The 23,670-nt window shown below is 49.7% G+C and overlaps 1 protein-coding gene across 1 annotated transcript; it reads left to right on the top strand.

Moving 5' to 3' along the window:
* Nucleotides 1–882: 882 nt before the first annotated feature.
* LOC134057934 (cystathionine beta-synthase-like) lies at nt 883–22,739 on the top strand. Its single transcript, XM_062514974.1, is given in 19 exon segments — nt 883–894; nt 1,314–1,391; nt 1,452–1,589; nt 1,591–1,617; nt 3,586–3,728; nt 6,548–6,654; nt 8,480–8,614; nt 9,655–9,734; nt 10,927–11,058; nt 12,004–12,073; nt 13,554–13,645; nt 14,892–15,017; nt 15,988–16,072; nt 17,632–17,737; nt 18,260–18,331; nt 19,467–19,601; nt 20,156–20,264; nt 20,623–20,707; nt 22,528–22,739. Coding segments are annotated over 19 exon segments (1,944 nt in total).
* The last annotated feature ends 931 nt before the right edge of the window (nt 22,740–23,670 follow it).

Consider the following 23,670-nt stretch of genomic DNA (forward strand, 5'->3'; position numbering starts at 1 on the left):
AGTCAAAGGCCTGCCCTTGCTTCTTTGTTCCCTGGGTGTCTAGAAAAATATGTCTGTATTCACTTTGGGTAAGAGAACAAACGAAAAACCCATTTCTGACTTATTTTTGTATCAGGTGTCAGGGAAACTGAACACAGTGAGGAGAATGCAACCTTATTTTAGAAGGTGGGAGCCAGCAATGTTCTTCCTTCCAGGAAGCCCTCCTGCCCCAGGGCTGGAGGAGAGAGGGGTCTTGTGTGGTGAGGCTCTGCAGCCCCAACAACTTCACCCTCCCACTTTGTCCCTTTCCACCCCACAGCGATTGTAGAAGAGATGGGCATCGCCAGGAAAAGGGAGGGATAAAAAACAAACTCATAAAATCTATTTTGCCAGGATTTTGGGTGGTAACTGGTGAGCTCAGTTGTGAAAGTGTGCTGACCACCTCTGATCCACTGCAGATTATCTCTTCTTTACCCACAGGTGACTTTTGCTCCTTCCTAGCTAATTTGTTAGGTATACACAGATTTGCTTTGGGACATACACTCAAGGCCAACATAAATCTTGGCTTGCAAGGAAATGAACCACTTTTTCCCTTTAATCCCTCCCAGTGTATTGTGTTTTATCTTATTTTTGTTAGAGTTGGGATTAAATGTGTGAGATGGTATTTTTTTGTTTGGACTTAGATGTTTATTGATTTTTATTTATATTGCAGTTTCAGAAACTGTGAGTTTTATAGTACTTTAAGTTAACGAGTTAAAAATTGAATTATATTTTTATAAGGCTTTTTAAGGATAAATTGCTTAATTAAGAAGTTAAATTATTTTTACTTTTAATTTGGTAACTAAGTACTTGTTGCTTGTAATGTGGAATTTTTTATTTAATTATAAAATACTACTTAGACCCATGAAGAAGAAGGTGAAGAAAGACAAACTTTTGTCTTAAAACTTTCATTTTGTTATCTATATTACTATATTTTAAAACTTAAAATTTAAAGTTTTTCACTATGTGATATAGCACACTATTATTTAAACTACACACTTATGATTTTAGTTCTATTATTTAATTTTGGAAGCTCTTGTCAGTACAAAAAGTTTAAAACTCTCAGTGGCCAGGGTTCCAACACCAGTGAGCAGCAGGTTTGTCAGTGATGGGGAAGAGCCCTGGGGAGCAAAGTTTGCTGGAAGAACTTTTGTCAGCTGCAGGATCCGAGGCATTTTGGAGTGACTGCCCTGCACCCTCATGGTTTCCTGCTGCTTTCTGAAGCTGAGGTGGTGTCTCTGGAGAAGAAAAGGTGCCTGGTGTTGGGGTGGACCTGAGTTCTTTGTCTGCTTCAGCTGTGGGACCAGGTTGCAACATCGAGGTTGTTGATGTCCATCTTCAGGGATGCTGTGGGGCCTCTGGATAAGGAGAAGGTTCAGCCACACACCACGGGCTGTTCCATCCCTCTGGTGTTGCTGGAGTAATGGTGTGGTGTATTTGTGTTCCAGGGACAGCCCAGCCCTCAGGGACCAAACGCCAGCCCCATCCTCCCGAGTGGAAACCACCAGGGAATTACAGCACAGACCTCGGGCTGCTGCAAAGAAACTCCCACCAGGAGGGTGAAACGAGCAGGCAAGCAGGAGGAGGATGGAAGAAATGGTAATTAAGGCTGCCCTTGGGCTCATATGTCAAGCCACAAATAATTCAGATAATCAGGATTTAGCCGCATCAGAGTGCTGGCCGCTGTGAGTCACAGCTACTGCAGGGAGCCCAGGGACTGAGGAGGGGCAGGGATGTGGCTCTATGGCCTGGGGGCAAGGTGATGCTCCCCAACTAAGCAGGTCTGACCCTACTGCAGGCAGCTTTCTGTGTTTAGAAATTGGATGTTTCTTCTTTGAGTCGCTGGTTTGGTTCTGTCAGATGGCAAAATGACATCTCTGTTCTCAGTCTGGAGATAAATGCAGAAGGAATGTCCAACACCATGTCTTTGACCATTTCTGCTGCAGCAGGGGTAATGAAAGGGTTAGACTCACCCTAATTGCAAAATGTACCACCACAGAGGTGTAGGGAGACAGGGCAGACTCAGCAACTTGACATCAGCTTTCATCATCAGCTGAAGTGAGACACAAGCCTCCATCCGTGACCCTGTGGAGTTCCAAGGTCCCTTTATTCACTAATGGTTGAATCAAGGTAAATTCATTCTGTGAACAAGCCAGAAATGGAACTTACAGATGCCAAAAAGCATGTGGTTTTTAAATCTGTGTGGTTTGTTTCCTTAGCACAGAGGGTTGGTAGATGGATTGCAGAGAGGATCAGAACAGAGAGGCCACACCAAACCTGCACATAACCCTTGTTTCTGCTGTTGTTCAGAAAAGATGCTGAAAGTCAGCTTTAAGCCCAGACTCCCTTTTGTCTGTGTATGCACCAGCAATACAGAGAGAACAGCACAGCAAATTGCCTTCCTACAGAGCACTGATGCCATCAGGGCTTGTGTGCTTAAAATCTGCTACTGGCCTCAGCCTTTTCAAACTTGTTTAACCCTTTTCTCATTCTATTTTTTATCTGCTCTGCCCCTGTAGTTGTTCCTGATAATTCAATTCTGCCTTATTATTTATTGTTCATTATTTGATGTGCCTTCTCCAACTCCCCCAGGATTTACAGCCTGCTCTCAGCACCAGACTCTTGTCTCATTTCCAGCCTGATGAAATCTCCTCTCTTTAAGCTGCTTTACTGTGGGAGTTGCTCAGTACCCCTGAGCACCTCTGCTGCCCTTTGCTGTTTTATTTTTGTGGGTTCTTTTTTCTCAGTTTTAATACACTTGGATGCCAGAGCAGAGATGACCTCTAAGTCCCACCATCACCATAAAAATGTTCTCTAATTGTGGCTGGATGGATTTACCTGCAGGTTCTTCATTGCTAGGGTGAAAGAAGCTGTTCTTGACCAAATAATTAAATTAGGAGCATAAAATTTTCTAATGGAGGAAATGGTTTTGAGATGGGGAAGATGATGTACTGGAGAGGATGCCCATATGATGTATGGGGTCTAGCACACCACCCCAAAAGAGCAATTTTGTCATGGAATCATGGAATTGCTAAGGTTGGAAAAGACTGTTATGATCATCAGGTCCAGCCATGAACCCACCACAGGCACCATTAACGTGTGTCCTCAAGTGCCACATTCACACGAGTTTTGAACACATCCAGGGATGGTGACTACACCACTTCACTGGGAGTTCTATTCAAATGCTTTACAACTCTTTCCACAAATATTTTTTCCCTAATGTATAATTTTTTTTTGTTTTGTTTTTTTTGGTTGGTTTTTTTTTTTTTCCTAATGTATAATCTCCCTTGGGGCAACTTGAGTACATTTCCTCTTGTCACACCACTTGCTCCCTGGGAGGAGGGGCTGACACTCACCTCACTACAACATCCTTTCATCTGTTCATCTCCTTCCAGCCTCCTTCCATCACTACAACCTCTTTATCCACCTAGGTCCATGTGGTTGAAATGCCAGCAGGATGCTCCAAACAGCCTGGCCACCCTGCCTTCACACACAAATCCCATTTTTTACCCCTTCTCCAGCTATTTTTCCCCCAGTGTCTATGTGACCTCTGTTTCCACCATGCAGGAACTGAGTAAGACGTGTCCCCTCGTGAATGGCAGTGGTGCAGGCAGTCAGGACAGCACCTGGACCCATCCCAACCTGCCTAGTAAGTGCACATGGACAGCCACAACACCTGCCAGCAAGTCTCCACACTCCTGCATTCCCTTGTAAGTAATTCCTCTGTGCAGCTTATTTCGGGGTGCAGTTCAGCCCCTTTTCCAGGAGATGAAAAGGTGGTGTTACACCAGGATGGCCATGGCCAGAATCCAGTTGTGTTAATGATAGTTTATTTTCCAGATGGCAAAACCAGCTTAGTAGCTTCTCTCCAGTAAGATCTTTTTCACTCCCTTTTATTTTGCAGAATGATGTGGCTGGCTCGAGTCTGGGCTCTGTGTTTTCCAGAACCTCTCCTTGTTTGGGGCATCTTATTTTAGATGGCCAAGAGACCTTCACAAAAATGGATTACCAGGGTCTGGGCTTTTAGATCATTAGCAAATGGCTACAGTGCAGAGAAAAGTGCTTGCTTTGAGCTGCTCTTGCCCTCACAACAAGAACAGGTTCCCTTCCAGGATGACATGTAGACCCAGACTAGACTCGACAAGAGGTGCTTTAATGGCCCTGCAAACCAGACACAGACAAGCTACTAAAGATAAGGCTGTCCCATAAATATCAGGGGAACTGCAGACACGTCCCTGCAAGGATGTAAAATGGATCCAGCTCCAGCCAGAGAGGAACTGGAGCCCATGGGAGGTGCAGCACTGCCCTGCATGGTCATGCCTGACTATATGCCAGGCAGGACAAGGCCAGGGCACAGCCACCAGCGTGTGGGTAGCCCAGAGCAGCCTCTGGGTCTGGCTCATGCAGGAGAGAGGAGTGGAATGCAGAGCCCTGGAGCTGATCCAGCAATCTGTGCATCCAGGCACTCACTCAGTACAACCTCTGCAGCTGGTGCCTGGGGATAGAATCAGCTCTTTTCAGTACAAATGATTTTTTTTTCCTCAATTATCATTCTGAGCAGGATAGCATTCCTGTTTTTTAACAATTTAGCAGTAGGGTGCCATGGTGGTGCCAGTGGCTGGGCCCATCCCACCCCCAGACAGGAGATGGAGAGATATTCCCTAGCAGTGGCATCAAGCACTGCTCTGGGAATGGAGTCTGGCTGAGGGGGAGCTGAAACATAACCCACTGTGTAGGGAAGAAAATACACTGGGACACATCACACCTTTGCACCCGTGCATGGAGGGAGAGGTGGTTTGGTTTCCCTGCTCCAGGTAAACCACAGATGGTTTTACCAATGTAGAAAAAATCTCTGGGCTTCCTGAGATTCCCAGGTGAAATCTGATTGAGTTTTGGGGGTAGAAGCAGAGGGAGGAGATAAGATGTTATTTGAATTCAGAATATTAAATACTTAAATTTTTTTGAGAGATACAGAGGTAGATTAGTTCTGATATCCCTCAAGCTGGTTCTGACCCACGATAACCTCCGCAGGAATCCTTTGCTTTGCCAGGACTGGTTTTCCCCTGGACATCTTAAGGAATAGCAAACCATGACTAAAACTGGAATCTTAGGGGAAAACCATCCTTGTCCACCGTCTTGAACTGATACCAGCATCTGCAGGATGCAATCCAGATGTGCAGTACAGTAACACAGGTCACTCTCAAGAGAGCCAGGCTCTCATTAAACATTACCTGAAGGAGCTGGAGTCTCCTTATGCCATGGCTCAGCCCCACTGAACCCCCTGAGCATTTCAGTGGCTTTTGGAGCAGCTGGGCAACAGCTGCAGCTCTGGGGAAAGCTAATTTATTGTTTTTATTATTATTGTTATTGTTATTGCCTCACATTTGCCAGCACTCAGTGGAGCCTGCGATGTCTCTGCAAATGCTTCCCACAAAGGGAGAGGTTTGGCACATCCCATCATTTCTCGGTTTGAGATGCAAGGAGGCTGGATCCTCTTGGTCGTAAAGACCTTCACTAAACCCCTGTACTGCTGCAGGGTGAGAAGTGTTTATATCACACTGGCAAAACCTGAAGGGAGGGGTGTGAGGTCCCTAAGTAACCCAGCGGGTCACCCGTGCACCACACAGGTTCTGCCAGAACACAGGACCTGCCTGGCCATGACAGGGACAGGACAACTCCAGCTCAGGGGTCAAAGGGTGATAGGAGGTGAGAGCTGTGCCAAGCAGAGCTGAGCAGTGAGGAAACAGGGGGTTCTCACCTCACTGGTGAAGAGATGAGCTTGGCTGGTGACCAGGGGCAATGGGATGTGGCCAAACAAACACAGCCCTGATCAGTCTGTTCCCTCTGTCTGTGAAAGAGCTCAAGGATGTGAGTTCCCTGGAAAGGTGTGTTGGGCAAACAGGTACTTTTCATTCTGGTTGCAGTTGTTATGATGTGGTTCCTGGCTTCTGCTGGAGCCTGAGAGTGACTGGCAAATCTGGGCAGCTGGATTTCACTGATCAGAGCTGGGTTTAACTGTTTGCAAAACACCCTCCATATCTCTCTGTGGTTTGGGTTTCTCTGATGGCTTGGAGCCGTCCTTGCAAGTTTGGGAGTTCTGGCCAGGAACGCTTGGCTCAGAGGCAGCTGGAAATGTGGGGAGCAGAGGTGGGGCTGGGTAGGATGGGGAAAAGAGGAGCCTTGTGCTTTGTCTCCTGGTTTTCCCATCCACAGCATAAAATCCCAACGCTTGCCATCATCTTCTCACTCATTATGGACCTGGCCCAGGGTTTTGCAGAACAAGGCATTTCAGAACAACCCTGGAAATTAATTAGCTTACTTTTTATGTAAAAGAGCTAATAACTCATGATGGAGAACTGTAACTAACTCCTGGTGCCACTAATTGTTGATTGGGACTTTCTCTTGGAGCTGGGATATCTTTTGGTGGCCTTGCTGAAGTTACTGAAACCTCACTCAGATTTTCTCATGGTTCATGTTACACAATAGCTTTGATTTGACTTTTTTTTTTTTCCCTCCTGCATTATTTCAGGACAGAAGAAAAGAAGATCTTGCCCAATATCCTCAAGAAAATTGGCTGCACCCCAATGGTCCGAATCAACAAGATTGGGAAGTCCTATGGGCTCAAGTGTGAGCTCTGTGAGTGTCCCCACCAGGGTTTTGCATGCCACGAGGTGAGGGTGAGGGGTGGTGCTGGAGGGGGCTCCAGAAGAGGCTCTGTGAGAGGAAGCACAGATGGGGAGGGGCAGATGTGGCTCACGTTGGGCTCTCCTGATTGTTAGGCAGTGATTTCTAGGGCCAAACAGGAGGTTTCAAGTAGCAATAAGCAGGGGGTAGTGGTAGGGGTAGTGGTAGTGAGGCATCTTTCCTCCCAGATAACAACAGCAGAAGCTCAGAGCAGAGCTGGCCTAAATTTGGGGATGAATTTCAGTCCTTTCCCTAAAGACATGTTAACATAGCACTGGTCTCATGTCTCATAGCTGTCTCATGTCCCCTACAATCACAAGGATGATAAAATCAAACCTGTGCATGTGGACTTTTCAGTCTCCTTTCCTATAACTGCTAACACTAATAATTAATTCCATCCTGGGCAGAAAGATTCTCAGAGGCAGAAAATGCCACAAGTGTCACATATCTGAGTAAGGAGAGACTTGCTGAACACTCATCCCTCGTGGAATGGCACAGCAGATCCTTGCAGTGCTGTGTGGAGCCCATAGGGCAGACAGACCCCATTGAGCACACTGGGTTTTCCCACCTGATCCCTTCTCAGGAGCTGGGAACTTTGGGAACCTCCACACTGCACTGCCTCACCCTGCCCACAGTGAGAACTGAGGGGACATTAGGAAATCATGGCAGGGAGCTGGTGGAGGTTGGAGGACAGATGTGCACATCTGGAGCAGCCTGTCACTTGGAGGACGTCTGGCTGGTGCTTTAAGCTGTTGGGAAAGCCAGGCAGATCCCATTTTTGGGCTGGTGTCTCCCTCCCCTGGCCCAGGAGGGGAAGGAGAGCAGAGCAGCCACACGGTCCTGTCTGGGGATGTGTCATCACAGAGCCCCTTCCCAAGCAAACACAGGAATGCCTGCAGCACAGCTGCCTCAAGGAAGCAGCTGGATGGGATCGCCTGGTGTTTTCTGTGCCCCCAGGGATCCTTGTGCAGCTGGAGTTGTGGCACTTTGCATTATAAAATGTAACAATGAACACAGGACTTCTTTTCCCATTCAGGCTGCTCAGGTGTTGGGCTGATTTATCAGCCTCAGGTAGCTGTCTCTGCTAGGATGAAGTGAATGACCCCTGGAGGTCCCCATTTCTCCCTGTTGTCTGTAAAACAGAGCTTAGCAGCACCAGTTTAGACATAGATTTTCATCAAAGCCTTGGTGAGGAGAATCCTATGGTGTGGAGGCCCCAGTGAGGACTGAGATGTGCCTTGGAAAGCTAGTTGGTTTGTTGCTAGCACAGTGATAAAAACCCTGTAATTTTGTCTGACACTTGAAAATGTTCTTCCAATTGTTTGGGATTTTTTTATGGCCTCAGTCAGGACTGCAGATCACCCCTGCAAAAGGGGATCTTTTTAGCTAGCTATTAAAAACTTCAGTGGCTCAGGATAGACAGACAGACCTTGCTGCTAACTCTTGTCCACAGAAGAGTCCTCAAAGCAGGGCAACAAGGAGTGTTGTGCCCCTGTGAGACCTCCCACCTTGCAATGACTATGTCCAGCTGTTTTTAAACCCATCCTGGGCTCTCCAGATTGACTTCAAACCCATCCAGGGTGGATGAAACATGGGGGACAGAAGGACTCTGCACAGGTTCTGCTGATGGATAATCCCAGAAAAGCAGATGGTGGATACATTCCCCTGAGCAAAGAAACACCCCACAGAGGAAGAATACGTATCCTAAACTCCAGAGAGGCCTGGGGGAGCAAGGAGCTGGTCCCTGATGGAGTCTCCCCTTTCTTTCCCTTTCCAGTGGCAAAATGTGAGTACTTCAATGCGGGGGGCAGCATAAAGGACCGCATCAGCCTCAGGATGGTGGAGGATGCAGAGAGAGCTGGCATTATCAAACCAGGAGACACCCTGATTGAACCCACTTCAGGAAACACAGGTGGGAAGGGAAGGGAAGGGAAGCTCCCTCTGCCTGGGTACTGGGCAGGGCGGAATTCCTGAGGAGCAGGGATTTGAGGAGCTCCTGCACTTGGAGTTCCAAGGTTCTGGCTCCATCCTCCCCTCAGCTCCCCTCCTGATGGCCATGGGCTTTCTGGGATGCTGAGGTGCCTCCTTGCTGAAATTCCAGAAGGGTCCCACAGCTGCACAGATGTGACCTGGAAGGTCTTGTGGCAAGGCGGACAGCATCAGCAGCTTGGGCAACCCTGGGTGTTTTCAGGCTGGGAAACTTTTGAATTCTCAGAGGTTACCAGAGACCATTCCCCTGATGGGTTGGAAGAGAATTCCTGGGATTTTTGCCCTTGTCGCTGTCACTTGCCACCCCACCATACTGTGTCACCCCAGCCACCACCAGACATGGAGCCCTGGGGATCTGTGCTCCTCCAGAGCTGTGTCCCATGTGGATCATGCTGGCTCCCTGCCTGCCTGGGGCAGCTGAAATGGCAGCAAGCTCCCTGCAGCCCCTGGCAGGGACACGCTGCTCCTTCCTGCTGCCTTACCTTCCTGCAGTGGCTGGGAGCAGCTGGCTCCATCCATCACCCTGGTGAAACCAGAGCAGGGGTGCCCTTTGCCTGCTGGCCGCAGGGTGACATACAGCATCCTGTGTGTCTGTACCCCACGGCTTGAGGGGGAGGGGAAGGCACTCCTGAAGCACTCTCTCCTGTATTTCCATAACCACAGGAAGGTGCCTGAGCCTTGGTGAGGGGAGAAAAACTCTCCCCAACCCTGCCATTCTCTCAGTGCCACACTGGTAGACCCCTGGGAGCAGGAGCCATGCTGCAGCTCCACTTTCCTGTCAGCACATCCTCCTACACTTCTGGTGCTCCCAGCACATCGCAGGTGGAGGATGCCCTCACCTGGGGCATGTCAGTGCCCATTTCATGGTTCCATTCAGGGCAAAGGAATGTAGGAAATGGCATGTGTCGGTCGCTCTTGCCAAATGCTGTTGTCAACCAATTCCCTTTGCTCCCTACCACGCAGGAATTGGGCTGGCACTGGTGGCTGCACTGAAGGGTTACCGCTGCATCATCGTCTTGCCAGAGAGAATGAGCATGGAGAAGGTCAGAGCTCTGTATGGTTTTACCACACAGCCAGGGAACATCTCCTTCCCTCTCTCTCTCTGCCTGTCTCTTCCTGGAACCCTTTCCTTTAAAGGTCAATGAGTTTTGCACACCCACTGCCTCAGCTGCTACTGAGAAAGTTGCCTCTTGAAGGAAAAAAAACCAAAAAAACAAAAACAGTCTGTGATGGCCTGGTGGCTGTCTTATGTCAGAAGTGCAGCTGGGGTGGTGGGAGAGCCAAGCAGGGTGTGTGGCTGCAGAGATACAGAGCAGGATCTGCTGTGAAAGCAGAGCAGGAGAGGCAGGCAGGTGCCAGGGCTGTCCTGCCAGTCCTGCTCACTTCCCCTCTGACATCTGACAGGTCACTTGGCCTCACTGTGTGTTTATGGTTTGCTTTAACCTGGAGACACCTGGAGTTGCCTGAGCTGCTTTGTCAAGGTGGTATCTCAAGTCACTTGCACAGGAGCTGATGATCAGGTGAACACACCATCCTGGAGATGGCAGAAATCCCTCATGGGTGAGCCAAGAGCCTCACAGACTGCTCAGCTGAACTCATGCCAGTGAAGTCAGACCTGGACCCTGACCTGGCTCAGGAACAAGCTCTTCTCCAAAGTATCACCCTCATTTCAACCTAAATCTCGCTTAATCTCAGTTGGGGATCAGATGCCACCTCCAGCTGCCATGGGATTCATCTCCAGGTGTCCCAACACTCCCCCTCCCACTGACAGCCACCTCTCCCAGAGGAGACATCCTAGGGCTGCCTTTGGGGAGGAAAAGAGAAGAGACTTAGAGCAAAACCAGCTTTTTGATCCCCCCCCTTTGCATGCTGGGGCTCCAGTCCCAGCACACAGGAGACACTCTCCCCTGTCCAGTTCCCTCTGCCCTTTGCCCCTGGCACCAAGGAGCAGCACACTGTCACCTCCCTCTGCCCTGTCCCCAGCCTGCCCTCCAAGTAGGACAGGGCATGAGGCCAGGCTTGAATCCATGTGCCAAGTCCAGGCAGGAGGCCCTGAGGTGCTGGGAGCGTGTCAGAGATAGCACAGTCCAGAACTGGACATTCCATCTCCAAATGATAAATGTCTCCCACGTGCAAAGTAGCTCTGGCACCTGGTGCTGCCCTGAGCCCGCAGGTTCGGGTTACCATCCCTGCCTGGGATCAGTGGTGCTGCATCTCCTCTTTTCCCCCCCAAAGGTCGATATTCTGAAGGCACTGGGTGTTGAAATCGTGAGGACCCCGTGCACCCGCTTTGATGCCCCCGAGTCCAACATCCGAGTTGCCTGGAAGCTGAAAAGCGAAATCCCAAACTCTCACATCCTGGACCAGGTAAAGGCTCCGCTGACTCTCTTTCCCAAGAGAGTTTATAGGGTGTTCTCCAAGTGTGTTTGTGGGTTTCATTCAAACTGGCACCAGAGGCAGATTTCATCAGTGTTTTGTGGCATTTGAAACCTAATAGTTCCTCTGCAAAGCACAAGGGGACAGCAACAAAATAAGGGACACTTCCAAACCTGTGTCACTTCTGCCAAAGCCTGGATGTGGGCGAGGCTGAGTTTTCTTGCACAATTCAAAGACTCCTCAAATTGCTTTAGATTTAACTTTGACCTGAAAAAAAACAACAAAACAAAAACACTTTTTAAGCCTAGCTAGCAGCCTCTGTTCTGCCTCAAAAATAAACTGCATGATATAAAAGGGCAAACCCTGGTGACTCATGCCAGAGGCTCCTGCAGTGCTAGGTCTTGGACAGGAGGGCACTTGGTCTTACCCCTGAGTAAGGAGCCCTTGGAGTGCAGGAAAGTCAGGCAAGCTCCTTCCTTCTAAGAAAAAAGTAGCTCAAAGACTGAATGAGCTTTTCAGAAGCAGCCTGGTCCATGGATGTGAAGGTGGGGTGCACAAATACCAGGGCTGCAAAATCCCTCTGTGCATGAGAGCTGATGATCAGGACAGCTTCTCCAGCCCACAGCTCCCAGCCTCTGAACCATCCCCAACACCTCATGGGCACCAGGTGCTGAAGAGTGAGTGTTTGTGGGAACATCTAACCTTCCCGTTTGGAAAAACCCCAAGTGGGCTCGGAAATCCATCCCAAAGGGACCAACAGGAGGAATAGCTGTGACCTGTTCTGGTGGGGTGGTGGTTTCCCCCTGGCAGGAGGAGGAGGAGGAGGAGGAGGCAGCTGCTTGCTTTGGGTACAGCTCTGTCAGGAGCTATTGCTGGTTTGGAATTTGACCTGCTCTTCCCACGGTAACTCCTGCTGTTCTCTGTTGGAATAAACAGTACCGAAATCCGAGCAACCCCCTGGCTCATTACGACACCACGGCTGAGGAGATCCTGGAGCAGTGTGAAGGTCTGTGCTGCTGCCTCTACGTGCAGAGGGCTGTAACCCTCTCTGAGAGGCTTAATTTACATCATTTATTGACCTGAATGTCTAGAAACAGCCCAAAGGGCCTCTGTAGGGGCAGGCAGTATTATCCTAATAACACTGACACACAGGGTGTAGCAACCTCTCCTAATCCACTCCAGATACACCTCAGCCTGCAGGGCTTCCCAGGTGTCCCCTCCCATTGCAAAAGCCTGGGGGAGGAGACCAGAGGCCAGAGACCAGGTTGTACTAAAGGAGAAAGACATGTGTCTTGGTGGCCACAACACCTCTGTGACCTGCTAGCTGGGAACACAAGATGTCCCACGAGGCTTTACAGGGGAATATAAATCCACCAGGGCAGGGCAAGGCTGCCTCTGAGCCACTACACTCATTTGCAAATCAAAGCAGACTGAAACCTCACAAACTAATGACACTGGAAGTGAGGGCTGGGGGAGGATAAAGGGCTATGCCAGTCCACTTTTGTGCAGAGAGGAGTAAAATTCATTGCCAGTTCTGGGAGCACTGTAAAACGTGAACAGGTCTTGAGGATTTTAAGTGGAGAGTGGTTATCAGAGCAGGAAAGCAGTCAGGTATCAGCGGGAACAAGAGCCTCCCCTCCACTAGAGTGTTAGGATTTGTTCCAGCTGGCTGCCAGCCCTGGATTGCAGGTCCCCCTTTCCCAGTGCAGCTGCAGCATCAGGTTTTGAAGGCCAGACTCCAATTCTGCTCCTACCAGTCCTAAATCTATAATTTCAGCAATGCCAGTGGGGCTGCATCTGACAGAGGCAGAGAGCTCAGCCCTCCCCCCACTGTGGATGCCAACAGAGGCTGAACAGTTGTGCCTGTTAGTGATATTCACATGTGTGATTTGCTTCAATTTTCTGTGGTTTGAAAGGGATGGATGTGCTGAGATATTTCCTCCCCCTTAAGCCACAGAATCACAGAATATCCTGAGTTGGAGAGGACCCACAAGGATCATCAAAGTCCAACTTCTGGTCCTGCACAGGACACATTAAAAAATCACACCGTGTGTCTGAGAGTGTTATCCAAACACTCCTTGAGTTCTGCCAGGCTGGTGCTGTGACTGCTGCCCTGGGAAGCCTGTTCAGTGCCCAGCCATCCTCTGGGTGAACAGAAACTTTTCCTAATATCCAACCTGAACCTCCCCTGACACAGCTTCATGCTGTTCCCTCTGTTCAGTAGATGCCAAAGATGCAGAAATCATGGAGAGCTGCAGTGGGACATCTGGAAGTCACCTTCAGCTCCCTGCAATGAGGCAAGATCAGCTGTGCTCAGGCCCTGCAAGCTCATCTGAGCTTCTGCACAGGACCAGGCTTTGGCCACCAGCACAGCCTCTGCCTAACCTTTCCTCACGTGGGGTTCTGGTGGACACAGGATCTGCATCTGCACAGGGGTCTGAATCAAGGGGAGATTGTGCTGAGCCTCTCTCCCCCCTTATCTGCAGGCAAGGTGCACATGGTGGTGATTGGGTCTGGCACAGGAGGCACCATCACGGGTGTTGCCAGGAAGCTGAAGGAGAAGTGCCCGGAGTGCAAGGTGAGGAGGGAGGCGGAACTGCTGGGGCTTTTGTGGAATCACAGAATGGTTTGAGTTGGAAGGGACATTAAGGGTCATCCCATTGCACCCTCCTGCCATCAGCAGGGACACCTTCCACCAGACCAGGGTGCTCAGAGCTGGCCTTGAACACTTCCAGGGATGGGGCACCCACAATTTCTCTGAGCAACCTGTTCCAGAGCCTTGCCACCCTTGCAATGAGGAATTTCTTCCTAATATCCAATATAAATCTACCCTCCTTCAGCTCAAAGCCATTCTCCCTTGTCCTGTCACTGCAAGTCATTTCCTGCCTAACCCCACAGCTCACCTGAGGGAGTAGTTGTTGTCTGCACCTATTTGTTTGTTCAAAGCAATCGTGGCTTTTGTTGGAAGCAATTTGATGATGTTTAGGTTGACCTAGACCCATCCAAGTGCCTTAGAGACCCAAGTTTCTACAGCCCAAATAAAATCTCCCCCTGCCTGGTACCTTGCCCTGGGCAGGACACTCTGGGTGGCACAGACTGCAAATGATTCTCCTCTGCCACTGCAAAACCCTCTGTGCTTTAGGTTAACATCAGTCACGATGCTCATCCTGCAGAGCTCGTGCTTCAAGGCAGACTGGAGGTGTGACAGTCTCTGGTTTGGTCAGAGTGTGAGTGGTCCCTGATCCAGCAGAGAGGTGTGGGCCCACCACTGGAGGACTGGGATGGGAGGATGCCTCCCTGGCAGTGTGCAGCTGCGTGTGGAGCCGTGTCACCATCCCTTCCTAAGATGCGTGCTGAAGGAGGCACCTCAGCCCGGACACAGAGCTCTAAATAACCAGGGAGGTGTCACCATCAGCCAGCACAGCTAGATCCAGGGAGGGTGTCTGTACCCACAGATTGGAGCTCGCTGGCTGGCTTCACCTGGAGCAGATTAAGGAGCTCTAGCACTGTCCTAGGGGTTGGGCTTTGGAAGTGGCAGGCTCCGCCAAAGGGGTGATGACAAACACCTTGAGAGTGATAACATTTTAAGCCACCAGTCACTTCTGCAACAGCTGAAGACTACCTAGGATCTATTTAAAAAGACAGTGAAAAACACTACCCTTTTATCCTGGAAGCTCTCCATGCTGCCAGTGATTAGGAATATTAATGAATATCAGGGGAAGGAAACATTGCTGATAAGGTTGTGGGTAACTTTTCCTTTGAGTTTTGTGTTTGGCTGTTTCTGAATTCCCATTTTGGTTTGACAAAATGTCTTTCCCTCAAAGATCATTGGTGTGGACCCTGATGGCTCCATTGTTGCTCTGCCCAGTGAGCTGAACAGGACCAACACCACAACTGTCGAGGTGGAGGGCATTGGGCACGACTTCATCCCCACTGTCCTAGACAGATCGGTGAGTAACTGTGTGAAGAGGGGCCTCTGACTCATCTCTGGCTTTGCATCCAGCCTGTTTCCAAGGCCAGAGGTGTGGTGGCCCTGACATATCTTCCCAGAGCAGATTGTTGTGGGGGGATTGGGGCACCTAGTTATTTTCTGAGTAATTCTGATTATAGCTGACCCACAAGAAGAAGGTAAAAAGGGGTGAAAAGCAGGTGTATAACAATGCACTGTGTTCAGTGTGAGTCTCCTCTGCTCAGCCTCACCATTGTTCAAAGTGTACCTCTTTCTCTGTGGTCACTCAGATGTCTGTGCTCAGGCTGCTCCTCATCACATTATTGTTTCCTGAGCCTTCTCTGCCTCAGGCACCGCACACACACAGAGCAGAAATCCTGCACCATGCCCAGGCTGGACAACAAGATCCAAGCCCTGTAAAACAGCAGATCATGAACTTTGTAGCTCTTGTTGTCAAGTTCTCTCTCAGTGCATCAGTTACCACAGAGCTTTAAATTCTTAACACAGGCTGCCTGTGTTCCCCTGGCCTCATTCTAGATAGGTCCCTCACAGCCTCACACTCCAGATTCTTTCTGCTTCCAGGTGTTAACTGCCTCCCTGCTGTCAGCACACGGCTGTGGAGCTGTCACCTTAATAATCCAGACTGATTCTTGTAGCTGGATCTCATTTTGGCAAAATCTCAACCATTAATCTGCTCTGGCCTGGGATATCATAAGTACTCTTCCACATCCTAACTCTGGACCTGTCAGGTATCCCTAACTCTCCAAGGGTGCTGGCTGGAAAGATATGGGTGTCTGCAAGCAAGAACACACCCTCCAGACCATGAATGTTCTGACAAATGCTTTCAACAAGTGTGGAAGGCAGCTCAGAGCTGCCAGATGCTGTGGGCATCAGCACCATGTTGTGGCTCAGAGGGGCAGGGCAGCCTGAAATGGCATTGCCAAGACTCATCCTCCTTGCTTTCCTTCCAGGTGGTGGATCAGTGGTACAAAAGCAATGACAGAGATTCGTTCCTCATGTCCCGCAGGCTGATCAGAGAGGAGGGGTTATTGTGTGGTAAGCACAGTGCAGCCACAAAGGTTTGTTCTCTTAAAAAACCTCCTGAACCTCATCCTTTTGGCACCAGAACACTCCAGGGTAGGTGCCCTCTGCATTTTGTGCCTGATAGGTCAGCAGGGCTGGAAGGCTGAGCCTCGGGCTATGCAGAGGTCACTGCACACTCCAGTCCCTCAATCTGGTCTGGGGTCTGACTCATGGACCACAATAATTACAGAGGTAATTCTCTCCTTACTGGAGCACTTTTGCAGTGGAACTGGATCTTCAGGCAGGATGGAGTTACAGAGGCTGAAGGGAGGATTAGTGGGGCTCGGGGCAGGACAGGTGGGCTCTGCCAACAGCTCTGTGAGCCCATGCTCAGTGTCATTGCTCAGTGTCATTGCTCAGTGTCATTGCCACACCAGTAGTGCCACATTTGGACCAGGAAGATCTGAAAGTAAAGAAAGTGTGAGATGTTCTTACTGAGTATTTCTCCCTGTGCCAACAAGCTGTAAGTGATCCCCCTGGCTTCCCAAAATGAACAGGTGCCCTCAGACAGACCCTGCCTGTACCGTAAGAGCCTCCAAAGAGCATCAGCCTTGTTTTCAGCTTCCCTGACACCAAACAAACAGACACAGGCTTGCATCCAGGACCAGACACTACGTAGGCTTGTAGCTACAGCTGATAAAAGCCCTAAGCACTCATATCCAGGGAGTTTCGGGAAAGATCAGGCTATATATATGTAATGAAACACTTAAATGTTGATTTAACCTAGAGTCACTGTGTTTCAACAGAAACCACTTGTTTGAACTCGAACATAATTTGTGAACAGCTCCGTGTTCCCCGAACTGCATTTTTCAGGGCCGTTCCTCGTTTGTTTAAAAAATGTGACCCAGGGATAATTAACCTGCTGTAAAATACGTGCTGCCTTGAATGCAGAGTGTAATTGGCACACAGATAGTGGAATGTGTTTGACTTCCAGTACTCAGACTGGTGGTGGAAGAATTGCCTCTGTAAAGCAGGGACCTTCTTTCCCTACGTGCAGCAAGCCACATGCGTGCACACAGACATGGGGAGCGTTCGAGTCTTCCCATCACGTGGGCCTGGTATTCCAAGCATGAATGTAATGTTTATGTTTTTTTCAGTCTTTGCAGGGAATTTAAAGCCAATCTTTAGCTGCCAAGTATGTCAGCCAGGAGCTTTAGAACTGGCGTGGCCTTCTGCTCATGCAAAGGGAGGGTGTGGTGTGCGCAGCGTGTTCTGAATGTCCCTGCATGGGACTTTCCAGCCCTTGGTCTGTCCACATAGCCACCACAAGAAGTGGTTCATGAGGTGACTTTCATGCTGCTTCAGAAACCCGAGAGCCACCATATGAACACATCCCATCAGTCCCTACCTCTGCCTGGCCCTAAAGCCTACAAGGTTTGGGGATTGATTGTCTTCCCATCCCAGTGTCCCAAGCTGCCACGTGCCACCTCTGCACCCTTCGCTGGGGAAGCCTGTGCTTCTCACACCAGGACAGTGTCCCTGTGCTCTGGGCAGCCCTGACTCTTGTCTCCCTGTCCTTGGTGCCCATCCAGGTGGCAGCTCGGGCAGTGCCATGTCCGTGGCTGTGAGAGCTGCCCAGGACTTGAAGGAAGGTCAGCGCTGCGTTGTCATCCTGCCCGACTCTGTCCGGAACTACATGTGAGTGTCCTGCTCCTCTCCTGATTCCCAGCATCAGGGTGGGAGCTCCCATGGCCTTCTGTGACAGCAGCTGAGCCCAGGTGCCTGGGGTTCTGGAGAACCACCCCAATAAATTTGATAGTGAGGCACATGGAGTGAGCCCAGAGCTAGGAGTCTCTCTTGGGCAGCTCACAGGAAAAAACCAAAGTAAATAGCAGGGAGAAACAACACATCACTGTGGCAATCACCAGGGGATGGGTGTTGGGATTGGGGTTTATTTCCTCTCATCACTGACTTACTGCACGGAGCAGGACTCAGCCAAGCTAGACTTTCTGAGCGTGCATGCCTAAAGTTAGGAAGGCAAATAGCTGGCGTGCTTCGAAGAGTTACTGAGCACCCGATGCTCCTGCTGACCTTAAAAGGGGCTGAGAGCAGCCAGCTGCAAAAATCATGAGAGCCCTGGGGGCAGTGGTCTGGTGCATGAAACAAAGCACGAATTCTTCTGGAAGCCTCACAGAGTCTCTATTTTTTGGTGATTTCTAGGTCCAAATTTGTGAATGATAAGTGGATGATAAAAAATGGGTTCCTAAATGATGTCCAGGAGCACAAGCCTTGGTAAGACAACTTCTGCTGGGGTAAACTGTGCTAAGAGAATCAGCTTTCTGAGTCTGTAAATCATTATCTTCAAAGGAAAATGTTCCCTTCTAGTGTTTAGAAAAAAACACAGTAAAGTCCAGACCCCTCTGGGGAGGCTGTAATGTCAGCTCTTCTCTTTTGAGTGGTTATCTCTCAGCTCTCCAATCAAAGTCTATAAAGGAGCCACATGGCAGCCCAGGCCACCTAAACCCTCTCAAAACCTGTCTCTACTCCACATCTGATTTTCCAAGGACCATCGAGCTGCTGGGGAGGTGGCTCCCTGTTGTAGCAACCCCCCTTTCAAACAGCTCTGCAGCTCTTTTCAGGCAGGGGACAGGAAGTTTTCACCTTCCAGAGCTGCTGGCCAGAAAAGATGGCAAACTCTGCTGTCCCTTGGACACCATGGGGAAAGAGTCCCCCCAAGGCAGGGAAGACAGGCAAACTGCTGATGCCACTTGATGTGTGGCTGGGCAAAAGCCAGTTGTTTAGAAAAGCTCTTGGTCTCACCCTACAGACAGCAATTATAACTGATGTCACATTCTCCTTTACCAAATGCTATTGCAAAACATTTCCTAAAAGCTGAATACATTTCCAAGGCCTCTAGTGTCTGGTTAGAGTTGCTGCTGGCCCTTCCAGGTTCTAGCATTGCCTCTCCTTTTCTGCAAGGACTCAGGGCTGAGATGTTTGGGAGCTGCCTGTGTTCCCCCTCAAACAAGCCCAACTTGTCCCTCATAAGTCACACGAGCATCTCTGCCAGGCTCTCTCCTGCAGGAGCTGCAAATGCTGCCTTGCGAGGACCAAGGATACAGAACAAAGGAGTAAAACTGGTGGGTCACCCATTTATGAGCTTGAGGTGAAGCCCTCAATAGCTTCCTTGGATTCAGGACAGCTCTGCACCTTGCCAGGTGCTGGTCTCATCCCTGCCTCTGGAGTTGCATGAACACCAGGCGTAAGGAAAGCTTGGCTTCAACAAGACCTGGCTGTGGTGGCATTTCTGCTTTGGCTGTAGGAGTGGGGCTGGCTTTTCAGGCAGAGTGTCCCTCATCTCCTCTGGCCTTGTCCCCTCTCTAGGCCACAGCTGTGCAGCAGCTGCCACTTGTTTCTCTTCTGACAGGTGGTGGAACATCAAGGTGCAGAAACTGAATCTCTCGGCCCCTCTCATTCTCCTCCCAGAAGTCAGCTGTCAAAAGGCAATTGAGATCCTCCAGGAGAAGGGATATGACCAAGCTCCTGTTGTTGCTGAGTCAGGGTAACTATTTCTGCTCACTACAGAGATGGGCATTCATAAAGGAAAAAAATCAGTCATGATGAAGCTGAAATCCCATTTAACTCATTCAGAGTTGGGAGTTTTGTAATGGGCTCTGGTACATAATTTTAAAAAGACCATGTGCCTCCTTGTGAAGACTCATCCATAAAACTCCTGTAAACGAGCCAGTTCAAGCCAAATCCAGTGCCCACCAAACTCAGAAGATGCTGGATCAGTGCACAGGCAAGGGGAGCCCAGGGGAGTGCTGAGAGCTGAGGAGAAACCCACACAAATAAGCAGTTGGAGAGCCCACGGGATTTCCTTCTCCCAGCTGTTAAGTCCGGGACTGCAATAGCAGATGTTAACTACTGTGAAACCAACAGCTTGGTGAGGACAAAGACTTCCCTGTTCTGCTCAAGTGAGGAGAAACCTGGTGCCTCCCACTGACTGCAGCAATAATTTAGTCACTGATTTCAACCACAGCAGTTCAGCCCCTACATAAAATGTGTGTTCTACCTCAGGTCTGACCTTCTGGAAAACTCCCTGTTCCTTTACAGGCTTATTTTGGGGATGGTGACCCTCAGCAACACCCTGAGCTCCGTGCTGGCTGGAAATGCAGAGTTCTCAGACCCTGTCACCAAGGTCACCTACAATCAGTTCTCAAAGGTACCACCACTGGGGATGGGCTGGTGTCACCTCTCTCTGGGGCAGGGAGAGAGGGAGAGGTGCAGCACCACCCTGGGGTGTGAGAGGAGCTGGGAGAAGAGGTCAGTGGGAAGGCAGAGATATGAAGGTAGAGAGCAGTGGGGAGGGCAGTGGTGACACCTTGGAGCTGAGGGTAAGAACAAGCACCTGTAAAAGCTCTGCTGAGCCAGCAGGGTTCAGACACATGAGATTTTCACACCAGGAGCCAAGAACTGACAGGGGATTTCATCCAGCTGGGGAATCAGCACCCTCCGAAATCAGAGCTCAGCCATTGCCAGGTGAAGTAAAGTATTAAATGTTACATTTTTGTCCTGTTTAGATCGGCCTGGAGGACAGCCTGGGGAAGCTTTCCTGCATCCTGGAGAATGACCACTTTGCTATTGTTGTGCACCAGCAGATGCAGTGTAGGTATCTGGAGAAACTCTCCACAGGCTTGGCACAAGTGTTGGACAGGGGAAAGGGAAACTCCCAAGCCCATTGTGACAAGTGTCACCTGTACAGCCCCTGAGCCTCTGGAACAGGGGTTTCTGCTCTGCAAAGCCCTGGAATTGCCCACCCTTCACCCCTTTGTGTCCCCACAGAGATGAGGGGAGAGGGGCAAAGCAAGCAAGGGGGAAATTAGGGATCTCTGTAGACTTCTGTAGCCCAGAGGCAAGGTCAGAGGGAGCATTTGGCCACATTAGGTAAAGCCTGGGTGGAATTCAGGCACCCAAGCTGAGAAAGCTGAGAAGAATTGGGTTGGGCCATGAGCAAGTCCTGTGGCATGGGTCATCAGGACACTGATGTGTAGCCTGGGGCATCTGTGTGTGAGCCTTACCTGGACCATGGCTGGGTGTAAAGGGATGCTGTGCCAGTCTGGGAGCACCATTAAAGCAGGTTTGGTTTATTCCCAATCCCCTGCACAGCCACCTTCTCCTTGGTGTAGCAAACCAACCCAGCAGAGTCACCTGCAACATCAGGACAGATGACACATCAATGGCAGCAGGGATCACCCCTTGTGCTCCTCCTCTGACCCAAAAAAGGTGTGCTGGCAGGTGCTGCTCAGCACATCTGACTTGACACACCTTTCCTGAATAATCACACCAAAAGACTTCAAGAGTACAGATTTGACCTTGGCTGGAATAAGTGAGCAACAGGAAAAAGCAGCCAGAAGAGCCTGGTTTAGATCTTGTGCATTAGAGCAGAAGGGTGGAATATGCTGATTTGATGGCATTACACACTGAGCATGCAAAGCATCCCTCAGGTGAGCAGTGGGTGACCCTGCCAGCAAGGGGCCCCCAAAACCCAAACCATGCCCAAACACCCCAAACCTTCCATTTCCAGGTCCTGCTCCCCAAGAGCCCCATCAGCTCTGAAGCTTGCAAGTCCACCCATGGAGTTCCTACAAAGTGTTTTGCAAACAAAAATCTGTCACTCCAAACTGCCTTTGCACATTTCCAATCCAGTCATCAAAATTCATGCCAGGCGGAATTTCCTTTCTCAGCTATGTCATCATAAAATAAGGAGTATCTCCTTTGTATGACATTTTGATATAAATTAAATGGTGTCAGCAAATTAAATGGCACCCACCAAAACATATCAGCCAGCTGTCTGCAGCACCTCTTGCTCTGATTTTTAAACAACACCCACTTGCTTTTCCAGAGCTGCTGTTTTAATGCTGTCACATTTACCCCCTTATTTATTACTTTCTTCTCACACCTTTGGAGTTTGCATTTCATCTCGTGTTTGGACTCTGGTGGGTAGTTTTATTTTTATTTAAGAAAACATTTATCAGACAGTTAAAACAATTATTGAACTGCTGTTTCATTAATGGTGGTGTAGGATATTATGAGAACAGAGTAGAAAGGTGCCTGACTGCTGCTTTCAGAGAGTCTCATTAGTTTGCTCTGAAAAGTTTTGTGGTGATAGGAGCAGGACTGGAACAGCAGTTGGCTCAAAACAAGTGGGAAATTAAGTTTCCTGCTCTGGGAAAGGTGCTTTATTTGCAACAAAAACCTCACTGGTGTGATCACAGTAATCTGACTGGGGCTCCATCAGTGATTTCTGTGGAGGTAGAGCTCAGACAGACACTGTCCCTGTTAGGGTTTTCTTTTAATAAATTAACAGCAGCCTCTGCACAGCTGGAGGGTGCTGAGGAGGGCTGGGGGGGGGCGTCCTTTTTTTTTTTTTTTTTTTTTTTTTTTTTTTTTTTTTGCCACTAAGGTGGAATTTTCTCTGCTTCCAGTCAATGGAAATGGCAGCTCCTTCATGAAGCCGATGGTGTTTGGTGTGGTCACAGCCATGGACCTCCTGACCTTTGTCAGCAGGAACGACAAGAAGCAGAGTAGTTTGGCTGCTACCCCTCCTCCTGCAGGTCCAGGTGTGCCCCTGTGCCCAAACCACCTGGGCAAAGGAGCCTCTGCCCCAATCCAGCCAATCGTTTCCCAAAATGCCTAGGCAAAAACTGTGATGTATTGTATTTGTCTGCCAAATGCCACCCACAGTATCACTAAAGAGGAGATAACTAAAGAAACTGTGTTTAATAGCCATGTTTAGTCACACGGAGCTTCCCGGGGCTGGGCAGGGAATGTGGGAAGGTGAGGATGGGAAGGGGATGGGTGTTACTGCCCAGATTTCAGCAGGAGGAGGTTTGGTGTGTTTGCCAGCTGCAGGTACCTGTGCACTGCCCGTGTTGCAGCTGCTCAGAGTTATCCTGATCCCTCTGGGCCATTTCTGCCACAAGAGCAGCAGGGCTTGGGGCAAGTCATGTCACTGCTGCACCCTTCTGCCCCTCTGTGCCCACCTCAGGCAGGGCTGCAGGCACACCCAGGAGCCATTCTTCCTCACCCCTGGGTATGTTTGGCTTCAAGAAGGCAGCAGGAGAGGTCTGAGAAGGAGGGAGGAATGGGTGGGACACAGAGCTCCAGAATGTGAAAGGTGCCAGCAGGAAGGGTGGGAAGGAAAAGCTGTGATGGGCACAAGGGATGGTGGTGAATGGTCACCCCTGGGGGGACAGCTGGGCTTTGGAAAGCACCTTCCTCACCTCTGGGGGGGAGTTGGTGGCACTGGCTGCCTCACGCAAGGTCCCGTGTGAGGGGACAGTGAAGGGAACCCAAACAAGAAGCAAAGACTCATTCACGGAACAGTAGCTGGGAGAGGGGCTATGAATATCCATCCTGAATATCCATCCTGAGAGCTCCTTACCAAGGGAGGGGAAGGCAAGGTTTGGTCCTCATTTTCCTGTCAGGACATTGTGTTCTGGGAACTGATAATGAAGGTCAGAAGAGCCATTTGCCACATGGCTACAAAAGAAAAAATAAACGAAAGTAAAATGTCAGTAGTGGGCTGTGGGACCAAACTGAAGTACCATTGAAACCCAGTTTGGGGG

Source organism: Cinclus cinclus, chromosome 2, assembly GCF_963662255.1.
Source record: "Cinclus cinclus chromosome 2, bCinCin1.1, whole genome shotgun sequence".
NCBI classification, from domain to species: domain Eukaryota; kingdom Metazoa; phylum Chordata; class Aves; order Passeriformes; family Cinclidae; genus Cinclus; species Cinclus cinclus.